The sequence below is a fragment of the Macaca thibetana genome, chromosome 5 (assembly GCF_024542745.1).
Source record: "Macaca thibetana thibetana isolate TM-01 chromosome 5, ASM2454274v1, whole genome shotgun sequence".
Classification (NCBI taxonomy): domain Eukaryota; kingdom Metazoa; phylum Chordata; class Mammalia; order Primates; family Cercopithecidae; genus Macaca; species Macaca thibetana.
In genome coordinates this window covers 40,455,106-40,475,682 of record NC_065582.1, presented here as the reverse complement: position 1 = coordinate 40,475,682, position 20,577 = coordinate 40,455,106, and the positions used below count along the sequence as shown (strand labels likewise).

Below are 20,577 nucleotides of genomic sequence, written 5' to 3'. Positions count from 1 at the left end.
TTCAGTTTTTATTAAGACATACCCTTCACAGTCCAGTGATTGCCAACTGTGGCAAGCCATTGACAGTTCATTTGCATATAAGTGATGGCTTCCATCAGGTAGTTGGCTCAAAAACACAATGGACATTTAGAGCATATCCAATATTTCTTGTTCTTTGATGAGCACCAAGTGCCAATTTTTATATAGAAACTGACTATTGAAAAGTGAAGGCTTCTTTTCCATGACCTTATACTGTCTTCTACAGCTCTAGAGTGAAATATTGTTACTGAACTTAATGTAGGATCACACCTCTAAAAGACATTCAGTAGCCTTACTTCAGTTTGCTAAAAATCAGAGTCAAATGTAGAAAACCCGAAACAAGAACAATCACATTTTATTAAACGAAAAGTGAACTTCCACATCCTGTCCCAAGCTGTCATAATCAGAACAACTTTTATATTTTTATAAAGTAATTGTGACATTATTAATTTTCTCTTATAAATATATTTACTACTTGGAATAGTGATTACACAACACTCATTAAGAAATCTTATATTTAATTTGGAAGTGCCTTTCATTATAACTCCATGATTTTGCTCCTAATGTTTTTGGAATAGCAGTGGTTGAAATCTAGCCAAATTTTTATCCTGATTATGTTTTAAAAAGGAGCAGGCTGATGACTTGTAATCATGCTTATATTCAACTTGTGTAATTTTTTCCTTTTTTAAAAAGTTGTGCATTTTCCGCTTTTTTCAGTATGTAAATAAAAATACTTTTAGCTTTAAAATAAAATTCAATTATCAATAAGGAGAATATGCATCATTAAATTTCACAGCTAAGCCAAATTCCACATTTTAACTTTAGCTAGTAATCACTTCCTCCCCCCACATCAAAGGTTTCTCTGTTACAATTTTCTGGTTAGAGCTTCATCATGATTTTTAGTGCACCTTGATTTTGGTTTTGGTGAGGCCTGACTTAACATGATTCTTGTAACTGGCTTTTCTAAAGATTTAATAACTTCCATAGGTATTCTTATAGTAAACTCAATTGCATAAAAATAACCTGAGTGGTTTTGTTTGTTTAAAATCAAAGAGACTATTACAGAAGTAATGGATGCAAAGTAAAAACTGTGAAAACAATGGGACACTTGTCATGTAGTTCCCAGCTCTTTTCATATCTAGCCTCTATGCTATGCATAGACTGTCTTCCTTCAATTATTGTTCCTCACTTGTTTCTCTAATTCCATTCAAAATAGAGGGATGTGTACATGGATGGATAAAATTAAATTAAAGATTCTTAAGAAAACTTTGCTTCAAATTCTTTCGGCACTGGGGCTGCGTGCGGTGACTCATGCCTGTAATCCCAGCACTTTGGGAGGCTGAGGAGGGTGGATCATTTGAGGTCAGGAGTTTGAAACCAGCCTGGCCAACATGGTGAGACCCTGTCTCCACTAAAAATACAAAAGTTAGTTGGGTGTGGTGGCATGCGTCTTTAGTCTTGGCTACTCGGGAGACTGAGGCAGGAGAATGGCTTGAACCCTGGAGGCAGAGGCTGCAGTGAGCCGAGACTGCACCACTGCACTGCAGCCTGGGTGACAGAGCCAGACTGCATCTCAAAAAAACAAGACAAAACAAAAAAAACTTTCAGCACTAAGGCATATCAATTCAAGAATACTGTATATTGCTTCTCACCTTTTTACTTTAGTGTGAGCAATGAGTAGGGAAAAATAATACCATGACTCCACCAAAAATTAACACAGTTTAAAACAACCACTTCCAAAAACTTTACATGATAAAGGACATTATGGAAAACAAAGAAATTGTTTGACATATATGATTTCAATGAAACATCACACCTTTTTAAAGAATAAAATGAAAATCACACCTTTTTAAAGAACAAAAAAGATGAATCCAACAGTATTGTATACCAGATTCATGAGTTTTAGAAATAAGAATTTTAAAGTTTCTTTATGTTATTTATTGGTAATGGAACAACATAAATTATAGTCTAATGAAGAGAGTACTTGACACTATGCAGGTTCACTTCATTATGATAAAACAGATTTTTTTTATGAAGGAGATCAGATGAATTGTGTTCATCCAAAGATACTAGAAATTATAGATAAACTTGTCAAAGTTCTTTGTATATTCAAAGATTTTTATCCTTTCTTCCTACTGATACAGAATTGATCCATCTCCAATATTAACTTGTCTCTTTGGGTAGAGAGTTTTAACTATTACAGGTAATAATATGTTGGAAACATCATTCAACTTTACATGACTGATAATGTTGTCTCATTTTCCTTTCTCTTATGGAACTGGCCACCAACTTTCCAACAACCTGGATGTTAGCTCGTTTGAGTACTGGATGTCCATTCACTACAACACAAAACATACAGTTACATTAATACATTTTCAATTAATATGATAGTAATATATCATGCTTTTGAAATTCTATAAGTTACAGGAAACTAATTATGGTTGTGTTAGAACATGAAAAAGATTGGACTTGGGCTCTTTTCCTTCAGGTGTAGTGTGTTACCTTATATATCATGCGAAGAGACTCAAAGTTACTGTTAGACCAAAGCATTGATGGAAGGGATGGGTGAAACTGGGTTCCACTAATATACAGAATATAGCCCTCTGTATCTGTGGGTTCCCCAGCAATGGATTCAATGAACTACAGATAAAAACTATTCAAAAAAAGAAATTTCACAAAGTTCTAAAAGGCAAAACTTGAATTTGCTACACAAGTACTATGTTGAATCCACATGAGTGAAGAGGTGTGTAGCTATTGTATTAGGTATTATGTGTAACCTAGAGATGATTTAGAGTATATAGGAAGATGGGTATAAATTATATGCAAATACTAACCCATGTGATATAAAGGACTTAAGCATCTGTAGATTCTCATATTCGAGGGAGATTCTGGAATCAATTTCCTACCAGCCCTGAGGGAAAACCTTATTTGAAATAAATTAGATGCAACACATGTTTGCTTTTAAGACAAGCAGTATTGACTTTTTTACATTACAGTGTAATCAGTTCTGATAATGATATTTAAATTAACATAAGCCACTATTCATATAGATTGCTTGTAGAGATCCATCTTTATGTATAAAATGACTTTGCAATTAATAAATAAAGGGTATAGATTTACTGTGGCCACCATTATACAAAGAAATAATTTACAGATAGGGTAGTATATATTTGCTGTTTAGGTCCTATAGTTGTTATTAAACAAAAACATAACCAGCTGCCAAAAACCAGTTAAAATTATAAGAAGAACAATCAACATGGCTAAAAGGAAATTAATGACTTGAGGTGTTATAAGAAACAGGGCATTGTTTCTGGGTTAATGTATCTCCATATTGTTATTACACAATGAGTAAGGCCTTATAACCACAAGATTAAATTGGGCCACATTAAAAAAGGACCTGAATAGGCATTTTTCAAAACAGATATAAAAATGGACAATAGGTATATGAAAATGTACTCAACACCATTAATCATCAGGGAATGCAAATCAAAACCACAATGAGATATCACCTCAGACCCCTTCGGATGGCTATTACCAAAAAGTCTAGAGATAACAAACTTTAGCAAGAGTGTGGATAAAAGGAAATACTTGTACACTATTGGTGGGAATTTAGATTGGTGTAACCATTCTAGAAAACAGTATGGAATTGCCTAAAGTAATTAAAAATAGAACTACCACAAGATCCAGCAATGCCTCTTCTGGGCATATACCCAAAGGAAATGAAATCACCACCTTGTAAGATTATCTATACGTCCACATTCACTGCAGCATTATTCACAGTAGCCAAGATATGTCAGTGGACAAAAATAGATTAAAGAACTATAGCATATATATACAATGGAATATATTATTCAGCCTTAAGAAGAAGGAAATCCTGCCATTTGCCACAACATGAGTGAACTTGAAAGACATTAACTGAAATAAGCTAGATACAGAAAGAAAAAATATTGCATGATTTCACTTATATGTGGAATCTGAAAAAAAGAGTCAAATACACAAACATAGAGAATAAACTCGGTTACTAGAGGTGGAGGATGGAGAGCAAATGACGGAAAGTAGCTCAGGGATCACAAAGTAGCAGATGTTTAAGATGAACAGGTCTGGAGATCTAATGTACAACCTGAGGACCACAGGCAATACAATTGTACCATATTTGGGATTCCCACTAAAGATTTCAGTTGCTCTTATAGCAAAAACAAAATAAATGGGAGAGATGATGGTTATGTTGCTTCACTATAGTATCTATTTTACTATTTATATGTATCCCATTACATCATGTTGTTTACTTTAAACATACACAATAAAAGTTATATTTTTAAACTGAAAAATTAGGCCACAGTAAGAGTATTTGCAAAACAATTAGTAGTTTTCATTCTTAGTGAGATCACAGGGAAAGGCAACCATGAATTAGTGTCCTAATCCTAATTTACCACAGCTATACTAGAAAAGCATGAGATATGCATGCTAGTTCTTGAAATGAGATCTTCAGATTAAGTGCTTTCCTATTATGAATTTCTTTGATAATATCAAGTGTATATTTCATCAAGCAAGAGATACCTAAAATATAATATTACTCAAAGGAATTAAAATAGAAAGAAATGTGAAAATAAGGGCCCAAGTTCTTGTTCTTAAACATTTCTGAGTGAATCCAGGTTTGTTACTCAATCTTAGTTTTCCTACTTTTGAAATTGGGGGTAATATCTATCTTGTTCAGTTACTGAAAGGACCGAAAACTATATGTCAAAAGATATATTTCAAGTAATACTTCATGAATATCAACTCTTCAATTGTAATGAATGTACCACACTAATGCAACGTGTTAATAATAGAAGAATCTATTAATAGGGCTGGGATGCAGGTGTGAGAGTACATGGGAACACTCTACTTTCCATTCAATATTTCTGTAAACCAATATTTCTGTAAAAGTAGAATAATGATAATACTAAAAGCTTATTAATTTAAAAACAGACATGTGTCTGACAGTTTATAAGTATTTAAAAAATAGTTGCTGGATTATTATCTACCCTATGATACTATAAAATAAGCGTTTTAAAGAAATTTCACTGACAATTATAATATTATTGTTTCATAAACATTTAAAGGATAATTTCCTTGAGGAAGAATGAAAATATAAGTACACATAATACATCTTTAATCTTTAATATTTACAAAGTAAATGTTCTTGACCTTCATTTTTGTCATATGGCAGAATAGACTCAGAGAACAATCCTTTTGATAAAAACAAGTCAAATCCTGGATAGTCTATTAAATGTATTTTAACTTCATTGCTAAGCTGGCAAAGAGGGAAAAAAATGCAAAAGCCAAAAACAAAGTGAAATCAGTACGCTTAGTAAATATTTGAAATGCCAAGCCAGTTTTTTTGGTCGTAGGTTGGGGACAGAGAATAAAGCATAGGATCCACCCAAAAGACGGAGTATATCATGAGAGCACAGTGGACAGTATATAATGAGACCACAGTGGAGGGCTGTGACATCAGAGTGAGTGGAAATGAGAAAGAGAGAGAGACATGGCTTGAGGGGTAGGGAGGGTGCAGGAAAGGAGGGAGAGAGGGAAAAGTAAAAAGGAAGAAAAAATGAAAAAACCTGAAGAAGGGGTTATCAAGGAAATTTCCCTGTTTCCATAAGCTGGGTAGAGAGATCATAAATAACCCCAAAGCTGGCCCTTGTTTTGGTGTTCTAGTTCATGTCACTTGTGTGATCCAAAAGTATCCCAAATAACTTTAATGTTTGTTGGTCCCCAAGAACAAATAAAAAACCTCTCTAGAGGAAAGTAACTTCAACAAAGGTCCTTAAAATATGTCATAAAAGCATATTTTATTGACCCACAGTGTGTTACAATGTAGTTTTCAATGCAAAAGCAGTACCTATAATAGTGGTATTTTAAAGTTATACAGATAGAAACACATGTAAAATATTAAATACCAAAATATTAATGATGAGCTTAGCTATAATTTAGCCTTATATTTTTTGCTTATCTACATTTTCGAAGGAAAATATTATTTATGTAAAAATAGCAATATTCGAGATTTAAGCTTCTAGATTGGAATGCATCGTAGAAAGTAATTTTTATTGTAGATAATTAGGAAAAATCAGAAACAACATTTTTGTTTCTATTTCAACAATTTAAAGAAATGGTTTGAAATTGTGAAAATGTTCAAATAAGATAGATAATATGCTGAATACACAATTTATAGGCTGGATTTTCAGAAATGGGATTTTTTTTCTCAAAGGTTCAAAGTATGATTGTGTCCTATGTTTTCTTTTAAATTATCTACAAATTTTTATATTCGCAAGTCCGTGTTATTATTTTTCATGCAAATTCCATGACCTACTCAAGGTTATATATCGTTTCACACTATTGACTACTTCCTGTGAACAATTTAAAATTAATCTTTGTAGAGCAACTTGGAAAGAAAACAAACACAGATAATTTTGCAAAATAAAATAAGCATTTAGGTCATTGAGTATCTACTGAGTCCTGTTTGTTTAGATTCATGCTAAGTGCTATGGGGTGATATAAAGGGCACTAGCTGAGAGCTTTCTGTGTCTCCATTTCCTAATCAAGAAATAAACAAGAGAGGAAAACACTACAATTATTATATTACTCATAGTCATCTAGTTAAAAAAAATAAAGTGAACACACTACCTAACACGGTTATCAGGATCTGTGCATCAGATGATTATCATAATCAACATAAAGCAAAATATACTTCTAGATGGCAATTAATGTATATAAGCATAGTCAGCCTTCTGTACCTCAATTCAACTAACTGTGAATCTAATATTTTTGGAAAAGTACAATAAAAATAACACTAGAACAATAAAAAGCAAAAATTTAAAAATGCAGTACAATACATATCTATATGGTATTTACATTGTATTAGGTATTATAAGCAATCTAGGGAACATTTAAAGTATCCAAGAGGACACATGTATGTCATATGCAAATACCACATCATCTTTTATAAGAAACATGAGCATCTGTGGGTTTTGGTATGCTCAGGAGGTCCTGGAGTCAATTCTCTGTGTATACCAAGGCACTTATAATATGGTTTGGCTATGTCCCCACCCAAATCTCAGCTTGAATTGTAGCTCCCAGAATTCCCATGTGCTGTGGGAGGGACCCAGGTGGAGGTAACTGAATCATGGGGGCCAATCTTTCCCATGCTATTCTCATGATATTGAATAAGTATCATGATATTGAATAAGATAATGGGTCTGTCATGGGTTTCTGCTTTTGCTTCTTCCTCATTTTCTCTTTCTGCCACCATGTAAGAAGTGCCGTTCACTTCCTGCCATGATCCTGAGGCCTATAAGTCCAATTAAGCCTCTTTTTCTTCCCAGTCTTGCGTATGTCTTTATCAGCAGTGTGAAAACAGACTAAGACAATAAATTGGTACCAGCAGAGTGGGGCATTGCTGAAAAGATACCCGAAAATGTGGGAGCAACTTTGGAATTGTGTAACAGGCAGAAGTTGGAACAGTTTGGAGGGCTCAGAAGAAGACAGGAAAATGTGGAAAAGTCTGGAACTTCCTAGAAACTCGTTGAATGGCTTTGCCCAAAATGCTGATAGTGATATAGACAATAAGATTCAGGCTGAGGTGGTCTCAGATGGAGATGAGGAAGTTGTTGGGAACTGGAGTAAAGGTGACTCTTGTTATGTTTTAGCAAAGAGACTGGTGGCATTTTGCCCCTGCCCTAGAGATTTGCAGAACTTTGAATTTGAGAAAGATGATTTAGGGTATCTGGTGGAAGAAATTTCTAAGCAGCTAAGCATTCAAGAAGTGACTTGGGTACTGTTAAAAGTATTCAGTTTTATAAGGGAAGCACAGCATAGAAGTTTGGAAATTTTGGAGCCTGAGTATGCAATAGAAAAGAAAACCCCATTTTCTGGGGGACAAATTCAAGCTGGCTGCAGAAATTTGCATGAGTAGCAAGGAGTCTAATGTTAATCCCCAAGACCATTGGGAAAATATCTCCAGGCCATGTCAAAGACTTCATGGCAGCCCCTCACATCACAGGCCTGGAGGCCCCAGAGGAAAAAGTGGTTTTGTGGGCGGGATCCAGAGTCTCTGTGCTTTATGTAGCCTAGGAACTTAATGTCCCAGCTGCTCCAGTCATGGCTGAAAGGGGCCAACATACAGTTCAGGCTGTAGCTTCAGAGGGTGCAAGCCCCAAGCCTTGGCAACTTCCTTGCGGTGTTGAGCCTGTGGGTGCACAGAAATCAAGAATTGAGGTGTGGGTACCTCTGCCTAGATTTCAGAAGATGTATGGAAATGTCTGGAAGTCCAGGCAAAAGTTTGCTGCAGGGGTGGGGCCCTCACAGAGAACCTCTGCTAGGGCAGTGTGGAAGGGAAATGCAGGGTTAGAGCCCCCACACAGAGTCCCTACTGGGGCACTGTCTAGCAGAGCTGTGAGAAGAGGGTCACCTTACTCCAAATCCCAGAATGCTAGATCCATCAACAGTTTGCACCCTGTGCCTGGAAAAGCTGTAGACACTCAATACCAGCCTGTGAAAGCAGCCTGGAGGGAGGCTGTACCCTGTAAAACCACAGAGGTGGAGTTGCCCAAGACCATGGGAACCCACCTCTTGCATCAGAATGACATGGAGGTGAGACCTAGAGTCAAAGGAGATCATTTTGGAGCTTTAAAATTTGCCCCACTGGATTTTGGACTTGCATGGGCCCTGTTACCCCTTTGTTTTGGCCAATTTCTCCCATTTGAAATGGTTGTATTTACTCCCATTGTATCTAGGGAGTAACTAGCTTGCTTTTGATTTTACAGGGTCATAAGCAGAAGGGACTTGCCTTATGAAACTTTGAAACACAGACTTTTGGGTTAATGCTGAAATTAGTTAAGACTTCAGAGGACTGTTGGGAGGGCATGATTGATTTTTGAAATATGAGGACTTGAGATTTGGAGGGGCCAGGGTGGAATGATCCAGTCTGGCTCTGTCCTCACCCAAATATCAGCTTGAATTTTATCTCCCAGAATTCCCATGTGTTGTGGGAGGGACCCATGGGGAGGTAATTGAATCACGGGGACCAGTCTTTCCTATGTTATTCTTATGATAGTAAATAAGTCTCATGAGATCTGATGGCTATATCAGGGGCTTCTGCTTTTGCTTCTTCCTCATTTTCTCTTGCCACTACCATGTAAGAAGTGACTTTCACCTCCCACCATGATTCTGAGGCCTCCTCAGCCATGTGGAACTGTAAGTCCAATTAAATCTCTTTTTCTTCCCAGTCTCGGGTATGTGTTTATCAGCAGTGTAAAAACAGACTAATACAACTAATGTTGTTATATTTACATAGCACAGGTCCAAGCTTGAACGTTAGTTTTGTGTACTTCAGAGTTTCTCAGAGGGATACGTCCAGAACACTGGCAGAACAAATCTTCTAGGGACCTCTGACCAACAAACCTTCTTGGGGAAAAACTTTTAGTAAGAGGAGAACGAGCTGAGTATTTCAGTCTTATTCCAATAAGACAATGGCAGTTAGTAGAGTTGGATGATTTTATGTACTCTGGAATGCCTCTTGCTATTTTGCTTTGACTTTCCACTCTCTTCTTCCTCAGCTTTTCACATCCTCAGTAGGAAGACTTTGGCCTACATTTTGTGAGAGGAAGTCCCCAGTGAGAAAATGGAAGTAACTGAAAAGCTATCCTCTTAAACAATGTCCTGGGTTGCTGAGAGCACAGAGCATCAGTGCTCTGGGATCAGGGTAACTATGGTAGAAAGCTCAGGAGAGGGCCTTCTGCCTTCTGCAGGTTGACTTGAGCCCATGTGGAATCACCACAGCATGGCCTGGACAGGTGTTAGTGGCAACAGCAGCAGCAAGACACCTTCATTAGGCTTCCTGAGCTCCAGAGTGACAGCATCAGACATCACTTCAATGGGGGCAGACTGAAGTAGGGTGGGTCTGGGAATATGGAATTCCATGTTGCAGCCTAGAAGAACGTATTTATAAGTGCACGCAAGATATCCAAGGAGAATTTGTAGGATTTACTGCAGTTATTGGGATTGTTTTCATAGACAGCAGAGATTGTGACCATTTTTTTGACTATATATGTATATATGTGTATGTGTGTGTGTATATATATATAGAGAGAGTTACGTAGTTTGAAGATTGTTTTGAAATACTAAACATTTGCTTTCCAACCCTCACTACTCCTAGGTCCTGAGTCTATCATCCAGGCAGTAATAACGGTTTCCTAAAGGGTGACTGGAAACAAATCACCTCATTTATTATGTTTACCAATTTTGAAACATGGAAAAAATTATAAGTTGCTAATACATATTGTATTTCTGAGTTTTTAAATAATCAGGTCCTTTTTTAATAATCTGCAAACATGGAAGACATACAGGTATTTAATAAACATAGTTACTTAAATTGAAGTGAATAAATTTGTGGCTTTCCATATATTGACTGCCCTCAAGCAGAAAAACCCAAGAACAACAAGGACAAGTGCATTTCAAGAAGGTTTTAAAACATAAAGCATAAACAACACTTTCAAAAGTTACGCTTCTGCTGGAATAGTATGACTTTGTTCAGAATGAATAGCATTCTTAGGATCCAAAATACCAGACAGAACCTAAAGAATTTAACACAGAGAGACATATGGTAAAGAAGATTATGTAATGGCATAAGAACCCTTTCCAACTTCAAGGAGATAAAAACTGAACTGGAAGACTGGAGAAGAAACAAAATAGAAGAGATTTATGAGATCCTGAGCTTTGTAAAATGACCAGGCACCCTCCTCCATTGTACCTCACCCCGGAGGAATAGAAAAAGAGAAATCTCAATGATAAAAGTCACATATTGTTTTGGGGAAAACCAGGAGTGCAGTTTTGTTGAAGGGGGCTATAGCAATAGCTCTGGGCACTGTCTAGATGATGAGAACCATCTAGGCTTACAGAACAAATCACAGCTCAAGGTGGTATAAGGAGAGCTACTGATACTGATGAGTTTCCTAAGGGGTATGGGAATTCTGACAAGGCTGACTGACTGGAAAAGATCTAAGGTCAGGATAAGAAGAGGACAGAGTATATTCATTCAGTTACTGGAATTATAGCAGATATTAAGAATGAATGCCAATTAATGGTTCCTAAGGTCCAGGTTGCATGATTTATGCTACAGAGGAGGCCAGCAAGGAGACAAGACTGCATTGAGGATATCTGCACCAGATGAAAGGAAATGAGAGAGCAGGCCTATTATAAATGGGTAACCAGTCACAGAGTAAGTAATAATAGAGAGTGAAATTAGATGGCATATATAAATAATAAGAACATCATAAAAAGTCAAAATGTAGCTTATAGAATACTGAAATAAAAGAAGTCAGTCTGATTACCTACAGGAAAATATTTTCTACACGATATACTTGAGTTTGAAACTCTATACACTGTGCAATCTGGAAATATAAGGCTCATCAAAAGTGATTTCAACTCGATGAAGGGCAAAGGGTAGAAAGGAGTTAACCTAAGTAATTCTGGAAATCAGTGTTTTGATTGGAAACTGGAGGCTAAAGACAAAATGCACATGGATACAGATGGAATATATATATTAGATAGATAGAGATATGTTTACAAATATGGGTTCATATTCATAAATATATTTCCTAGTTCTACTCTCTGAGAAGGCCTGGAAATAGTGACACTTCAGTAGCAATGAGCACATCCAGTTTCTAAATACTATTTTCCAAGTAAAAGAAACATGATTCCTTGGATAAATAGATGATTCCAGGGCTGGGATAGCAGCAATACAAGACGTGCCTGCAGAATTGTGTAGTGCCAGCAAGTAAGGAAATGCACAAAAGACAAAGAGATGGGTACATGTCAAAGAGGCACAGGAGCCAACCTGAAAAAGCTTCCAATCTCTAAATCTGGAAAAATTTGAGCAACAACAATAACAAAATAATACAGTATTAGATTAGAATTCAAAGTATTAAAGAAATATGCATGAATATGTACTAGTATAATTAATAAATAAATGGTGAAGAAAATTTTTAGTACAAAAGAATTCTTAATAAGTTTTGTAGATACCCCCACATCCAGAAGAAAACTTTAATTCCTGTCCCCTACCCCCACCCTTTGAGTGTGAGCTAGACTCAGTTACATGCTTTCATAAAACAGATCGTGTAAAGGGAAGGGGTAGCTTTATAATGAAGAAATCTGACAAACACTACTTTGGCCAGGTAATCAAGATTAATATCACCAGTGATAAGTCATATTGATATCATGTTCCCACTGATACGATGAGAACATTTCACCTCTGTGATATTCTTTCCAAAAATTTGTGACCCCAATCTAAGCTTAAAAGAAATCAGACAAATCCAAATTGAGGGACATTCTACAAAATACCCAATCAGTAATCCTCAAAACTGTCAAGGTCATGAATACAAGGAAATACTGAGAAACTGTCAAAGCCAAGATGAGCCTAGTAAGACATGACAAGTAAACACACTGTGGAATTTAGAATTGGATGCTGGAATGGAAAAAAGGACATTAGTGGGAAAACCAGTGAAATCCAAATAAAGTTCAGAGTTTGGTTAATCATAAGGTACAAATGTTAGTTCCTTAGTTTTCACAATTATACCACAGTTATCTCCTAGATGTTAAAAGGAGAAGTAGGGGAGGGAATTTTGTATTATCTTTGTAAGTCCTCTATAAATCTAAAATTATTCTGAATTGAAAAGTCCATTTAAAAGGTGGTACCAACTTTTTTACTATATAGGAGAGCTATCACCAGTAGCCCAAACATTAAAGCAAAATAACAGAAATACAAAAGAAAATATCATAGCTCTAATAAAAGAGTACTAACAGTATAGTGGCTAGATACTAGACTTTTTAGACTGGCTTGTGAAAACCTAGGGTATAGTTTTCAACAAATTTTAGAAACATAATGGCAAAATATACTACTTATGACTGTTAGAAAGAAAGAGCCCTATATCAATCCTCTTTCCCAGTTAAATCGGTCTACTCCTCCATGATCCTACCTTCAAAACTTCCTATATCTCTTTTCATTGAATGCTTTCATCCTGCTTGCTCCATTGCCTGTTTCTTGGCCATCCTTCAATAGGAGGTTCAAGTTCATGTCTGTTTGATGAATTCCCAGGCATTAGTAACAACTTTGTCTTCTAAACTCTCTAATCTTTTTACTCTATGTCAATGTTTACCATTTTTAACATTATATTTTTCATTGTCCCCAAAAAGAGAGTGGAAAGTCCATACGCTTAGAAAATACATAACAGCACAAACAACTAAATAAACCAAGCCAAATAAACAAACAGAAGAAGCTACAAGAAGATTTAGGGGATGTACTGATATCTACAACTTACTGTAAAATGCATTAAAAAAAAGATATGATTTGATGGGTGAATGGCAGAATGGATGTGTTCCTCAAGAAGTTCTTTCAAATTTCCTGTATGTATAAAAATTTTCACAATAAAATGCTGGGGAAAAATACAAGAAGTTAAAAAATATTTGAAATAATTTCATATTTCATCAATTGCAAAACAGGATTTGAAAAACTAATAATGACTAACAATGAAAAAAACTAATAACACTGAGAAGAATAACTGCCATTTAATGTATTTAATTCTGTGCAAGGCACTGTGCTGAGTGCTGTACTTATATTATCTCAATTTTTCTGTTTACCAATACTTGATGCTATCATTATTATTATGAGAAACTAAGACTCCTATTAGTAACACGTTTCATTGAGCTATAGATAAGTCTTGATCCACATATGATTTCAGAAATGTTTACAACAACTCATTGGAAACCATAGCGCTATTTATATCACTCATTTTTTAAGGAGTTCCATGCTACATTGTATTGTTGTGTGCCTTATTATATGTATGCCCTGAATACAAACAAAACATCAGCAATTCACTTCAAAACAGAGGTAATTCACTTCCCTATATCACCACACTAAACTCTAGGAGAGTATCTTATAGATAAGTGAGTGTTTAGTAAATATTTGTTAATGCTTATTTTTGTTTTACAGAAATTATATCGTACTATTCACATTTTGACTTACTCACTCAAGAGGAATTTCTTGAAATCTATCCAAACCAACTAGTGTATCTCTAATTCATTAAGTAGCACATAGTATTCTATTATATGAATGGACCATAATACTCCTCTACTGATTAACATTTTCTTTGTTGCCCAGTTTTACCAACTAAAAATAATGCTAAAATAAGCATGCTTATTTATTCAGTATGCTCTTATTTCCATGTGATAAGATTTCCAACATGAAGTGCAGAGTCAAAATTACATATCATATTAATTTGAATAGATATTGCTAAGTTGCTATCTAAAACTCTAGGAAAGTCATATTTTTACCAGCAATGTGGAACAGTGCTTCTTTGCTTATGTCCCAGCCAGCAAGAGAAATTATTGCTTTATTTTGCTTTGTTTTAATTTTGGCCAATCTGAAAGCTGTGAATCTCACTGTGTTTTTTCACCTATTAGTAATTTTGAGAATCTTTGCATATATTTGATAGCTGTTGCAATTTTGTTTTGCAAATGGTTCCTCAATATCTTTTGCCTATTTTGCTATTAGATTGTCCCCTTGTTCTCTATTTTAAATAGCTCATTGTATCAAACCTCTGCCTTCTAAAGTGCAATTCCCCTTCAAATTATTTTTATAGATCTGTTTATATTATTTTTTACATAACAGTTTTGAATTTTATATACAAACAAAGTCATTTATCTTCTCTTTTATATTCTTTATTAAGGATATCTTTCCTGTTCCTAAATTGAATATGTAGCTCTTTAGATTGGCTTCCAAAGTTTTTATTAATTAAATAATTGTTTTGGACTTGTTGAATTTTATCAATTACTTCTTTTAGTATTTAGTGATAATATCATATAATCTTCCTTCTTAAAGGTATTGATGTTATAAACCATGAGAATAGAATTATTAATATGGTATCATTCTGAAATAGAATATATTTGGTCTTAGTATATCCTTCAATAGATGGCTGGACAACTTAACTTTTCTCCACATACTCAGTACTCATGACTGCTAAGGCAAAGAATACCCAACCATTTCCACCTTGTTAGAAACCTTTGGATCCTTCAGGTTCAATAATAACAAATCCACTTTCAGTTAATAGCTCTGCAGCCAGGTTTATATAAAAAGTAGCTGGGGCTGTTTCTATTACCTGGATCTCATTCTCTGCCAGTAGCTAAGAGGTGAGGCTTCCAAGAAGCAAGGACATAAGAGATGAAAATACAAGATCAATTTTAGGCCTTTCAATTTGAAATTCTTCATCATATTTCTTTTTTTGAGGCTTTAAGGGGAATGATTGGAAAATACAGGGTAATAAAAGTTAAAGACATTAGAGTCAATGTGAAAGGCACAAACACTTTGTTTTTTTTTTTTTTTTTTTTGAGATGTAGTCTCGCTGTGTCACCCAGGCTGGAGTGCAATGGCATGATCTCAGCTCAGTGACCTCTACCTCATGAGTTCAAGAAATTCTCCCACTTCAGCCTCCCGAGTAGCTGGGATTACAGGCACCTGTCATCATGCCTGTCTAATCTTTGTATTTTTGTAGAGATGGGGTTTCACCATGTTGACTAAGCCAGTCTTGAACTCCTGACTTCAGGTGATCCTCCTGCCTTGGCCTCCCAAAGTGCTGGGATTACAGGCATGAGCCACCACACCTGGCCAGCACAAATACATTTCTCTGAGCTGACCTAGATCCTAATATTCCAAACAAATATATGAGATTAACATAAGGAAGAGGCCCACCTAAAAAAAGACATTTTTAAAACCTAAAAAAAAAAAATGTACAAATGCATTTTATCCCAAATGTTCTACATAACTTAGTATATTCCTTAACCTTCATTTGTTTTATACCTTATCATAAAAGTGGTAAAGCATTACTATGATGATCTACCAGAAAATTCTCAAGCAAGAGCTTAATTATTTTAACTATGTTAGGAAAACAGCAGTGAAGATTTGAATTGCCAAATTGCCTGAGAAGAAATAATCATAAGAAAATTAAACAAGTGTTCTGATATATGTGCACAATGAGAAAAAGCAAAGAAGGTTCAAACCATCTGTGCTTATAATCTTTTGGGTTCTAATTGAAATCCAAATTATCTTAATGAGATTTAGATAGCAATGTTTAATAGACAAACTTTGCAAAGCAATATCTCACCAGAAAGTAATAAAAATCTTGCAATAATTTTAAAAATATTTATTTGTTCTTATTTATTAATTTAGGAGACAGGGTCTCACTCAGTCACTCAGGCTGGAGTGCAGTGGTGCAATCATGGCTCACTGCAGCCTCAGTCTCCTGGGTTTCAGAGATCTTCCCACCTTAGCCTCCCAGGTAGCTGGGACTACAGGCTGGGGCCACCACATCTATCTGGCAATTATTTTATTTTTGTAGAGACAGGGGTTCCCTATGTTGCTCAGGCTGGTCTCAACCTCCTGTCCTGAGGCAATCCTCCTGTCTCAGCCTCCCAAAGTGTTGGGATCATAGGCTTGAGCCACCACACCCCACCTATTGTAATATTTTTAGCATAGAGTTTATGAGCATGAACTTTGGAATTAGTTAAGACCGGAGTCCAAATATTGGCACTTCTACTTAACACCTCTGTGATTTTAAGAAAGAGGAACTTGCATTTCTTTATCTGTAAAATGAAAATAACAGAACCTACCTTCAAGGATTAGTATAGGAATTGAAAGAGAAAATATACATAAAGCACTTAATTTGAATATACAGTAATTTCTCAACAAACTTGAGCTGTTATTATTCCCCTTTTCCTCTTTTTTTGTCCTCCTCCACCCAGAGGGCCAATAATAGCTTATCATAATTTGCATATATATGTATATATATAAACACACACACACAATACACATACTACACACACACACGTACGCACACACCCTTATATGGGGTTTATTGGGTTTTGTAAAAAGTGTGCTTGCTCTGTGAATGTACTTCCAGACAAGCAAACAACCCTCTATTCCAGTAAACTGACCACCAAGTTGTTTCTTCTCATCTTTCCCTGTAGATACGTTTGTGTATCTACCACTGATGCATCTACATTCAGATGTTTAGACCACTGAAATATATAATTCTTCTTTCACTCTGACAGGTTTCCAACACCCAACCCTATTCCTCCACCTCCACACACAGCCCACATTAAATTCTAGCAAATGTGTATTTTTATTTTGTTAATTCTTCATAGATAAATCAGATAGATAGATCTATCTGGTGTATCTCAGATATAACCAATACACAGCCCAATTTTCCTGTCTTCTCACCCTTCCCTTCTTATGTGAACATGACTCTGGAAATATTGTAAGACTCAGTCAGGGGAATTTCTCGAATTTCCTTCTTTTAGACTTAAAGTTGGGCAATGACAACTTCTGAGTAAGCATAGTTGTTAAGATGAGTATATAATCCCTTACCAAACAGGGTCTACATCTATGGAAGGGCTGGAACAGGACGTGTTTATAGGGTAAATAGGCTCAAAGTTGTAAATTACCACTAGATGTCACCCTTTGTAACATGTAAACAAATGTGGGGCAACTTTCTACTACCAAAGTACTCTGGAGTCAAGGCACTTGCCCCAGACCTGAGAAACACCTAACATTAACATCGACTCTGCCTGTGACCCACTGCCACACTGGAAACAAATAATAAAGATTAATCTCCAATGTAATACTGAGGCTGGCTCTGAGGGTCCTCTGATTAGGATAGGAAAACCCACTTATTTTCACCAATAAGGACTTCATTTATTAACTGTCCTCCTCCAAAGGGCTGAGGCACAACTGCCATGTTTCTGTCTCCAAGAGTATCTATTTTTCCAAGCTCCATCATGCCAGAAGACTGATGGAATTACCTCTTTTGTTCTCTTAGATTGTGTTGGTATCACTAGCAAGAACTCATATGGACCTCTGATTTTGTGATGAAAACCAAGATTAGTCAATACCTCTTTATCACATAAAGCTCCACAGAAATATGACCTAGCTGTCCCCGATTCTCCAAGATTCATTCTGCCACTGCTGACAGATCATGAAAGTTAATTTTGAGGCTGAAAATGCAGCATTTTTCTCCTTCTCAAAACTGCACAGGAACTGAAGTGATAAAACATTGCTTAATTAATGAAAAATCCCAATTCTACTTTTTCTAGATTCACATGTAGCATTTCTCTGCTTCTAAGGATGGCCATCCCTAAAGATCTAGTGGTATGATCTAACCATGACCAAATCCTTTGTCTCCATTTGATACTTCTCATGAATTTCTCAAGTTTTTAAAAAATTTTAATTAATATGAACCAATAGTTAAAAACAACATCTGATATTTGATTCTTTCAACAACTTTCTGATAAGTACTTTAATTATCCCTATTCACAACTAAGGAGGAAACTAAAGCTAACAATTTAAGTAACGTGCTCAAGATCAAGGAGCTACTAAATGCCAAAGCTTGGGCTTTAACCCATAGTAACTGCAGTTGACAATCAAGCCAAGCTTGACTATTACCTACATTTTCAGAGAAATATATTTCAATTATTTGTAAACTTAGTTGTATTTCTTCAATTTATCTTTACATTAAATTTGCATTTTGTTTTGTAAACTAAAGTTTACTATTGTTTATGAACTCATAGAATGTATTACTGATAAGTTTTATGAACAAACATAAGTGTTTAATATAAGGTGTTCCATGAATTTTACAATAAAAGAAACTCTGGGGGATGTGCCTGCTAAACCCATGGGCATGTAGATATGTGTAAACTTAAATGTAACCTTCCTAAGCAACCTGTAGGGTAGCCCCATATTTGAATGAGCTTTCTCTATTCAAATATGGGGCTTCATGATAGCCTTTCAGAAGGTTTAAGAACAAGTTAAGGTCACATAAACAGTAATTGGCAGGATGAAAGTGTACATACTGATTGGGTTTTCTGACCATAACATTTGTTTAATTTTCATTAAACTGAGCAGTCTTTCAAAGTGAAGACTGTTTCTCAAATTTTACAGTTTTGGCTTTAATTTTTTTCTTATTAACAAACTAACCTTAAGAAAATCAGTTTGTAATCATATTCTCAGTTGCACCTCTTTTTCTCACTTCATTCTATTGTCATAGTTCTTTGGTTTTGAGGGACAAAATTAGTGGTGTTACATCCTAGAATTTTTATCATTTGGCATCTACTATACTGGTAGTAAAGATTTTACGTATAATATCCATTATACCATATCTGCATAGCACATGAATATTATGTACCAATCCAGACAGTTGCATGTCTGAGATGATTTATCATGCAATCTGTGTCTATAAGACATAATAAACAGAATAGGTAAGTGAGGCTTCTCAGAAAAACTGCAAAAATAAAGACCTTGTGTTAAATCTTCTGAAAGAAAATGTTGATTAGACTGATATTGTGAAAGCAAATGAAGTAACTAAATGTAGAAAGTTTTAAACAATACTCTGGACCTTATTTTGTGTCAGGCACTAGTGAAATCACTTTATATGTTATTTTACTTTTTTCAATCACTATCCTTACATGACACCTACAATTGTAATCTCAAATTTTACACATGAGGAAAGTGAAGCATAGAAATTTCAAGTAAACTTCTCACAGTCACATCACTAGTAAACTCCATGACTGGACTTCAAACCTAAGTAGTGTAAGTGGGGTATCTGAATCCAGCAGCAACAATAACAGCAATGAATCAGACACCGCATAAGCACTTTACCTGTATTTTCTCATTTAACCTTGACACTAACCCTATGAGATGTTACTATTGTAATTCTCATTTTAAGAATGAGAAAACAAAGGTTCACAGAGGTTAAATAACTTGTGCAATACATCATATTTAATGGATGGCTCTTCAGGATTTGAATCTAGCTAGTCAACATACGTGTATTTTATACATTTTTTTCATTGTTGACATTATAATCTTAGGCACATGAATTAAAATATAAATGGTTATACAAGCATTTATAAATATTTTCTATTCATGGATATTGATTCTGTCATGGATATTGCGGGTTGACTCCTCACTTCTGGCCACCTTTTAGATCTAGAGCATGTAGAAATTTTAAAACCTATTTCTCAGAGGACCATGGAACTCAAACTCTGGATGTTAATTATTTTCCACCAGTTAGCTACATTCACTTAAGATTCAGAAGACAGAAATAAGGTGGAAACCTTTTTTCTGCCCTTGCCTTTTCTTTTAGTTCTTCTTGCAGGCAAGGTTAAAGAAAAGTGAGTTTTTTCTGCTGTAGTGTTAGAAAGGCTGTTATCTAGAACAGAAGCATTTGCAGTAGCAGCAGCAGTGGCAGCAGCAATGGCATCTTCTTGATTTCCCCTCCTGATTTTGTGGATCCCCACCTGGGGTATGTTCTTGAATTCATAACTCCAATCCAATGTAAGACACAAAGGTGGTAGCACCCTTGATAGGTCATCTCTTTAGTGTTCTGAGTTATTTCTGGAAGCCCAAACTAGAAATCACCCCTTTAGCCCCCCAACAAATTTAAGTACTTAATTATTGTATCCCGTCTACTTATTTAT

General features: G+C 35.5%; 1 protein-coding gene across 2 annotated transcripts in view; it reads right to left on the bottom strand.

Moving 5' to 3' along the window:
• Positions 1 to 2,112: 2,112 nt before the first annotated feature.
• The window catches only part of IQCM (IQ motif containing M), a 491,845-nt gene continuing 473,380 nt past the window's right edge, over positions 2,113 to 20,577 (bottom strand). For both annotated transcript variants that reach the window (XM_050791177.1, XM_050791179.1), the window contains one exon: positions 2,113 to 2,357. In XM_050791177.1, the coding sequence (XP_050647134.1) occupies positions 2,242 to 2,357 (116 nt within the window). In that variant the 3' untranslated portion in view covers positions 2,113 to 2,241. The remainder of the gene's footprint in view (positions 2,358 to 20,577) is intronic.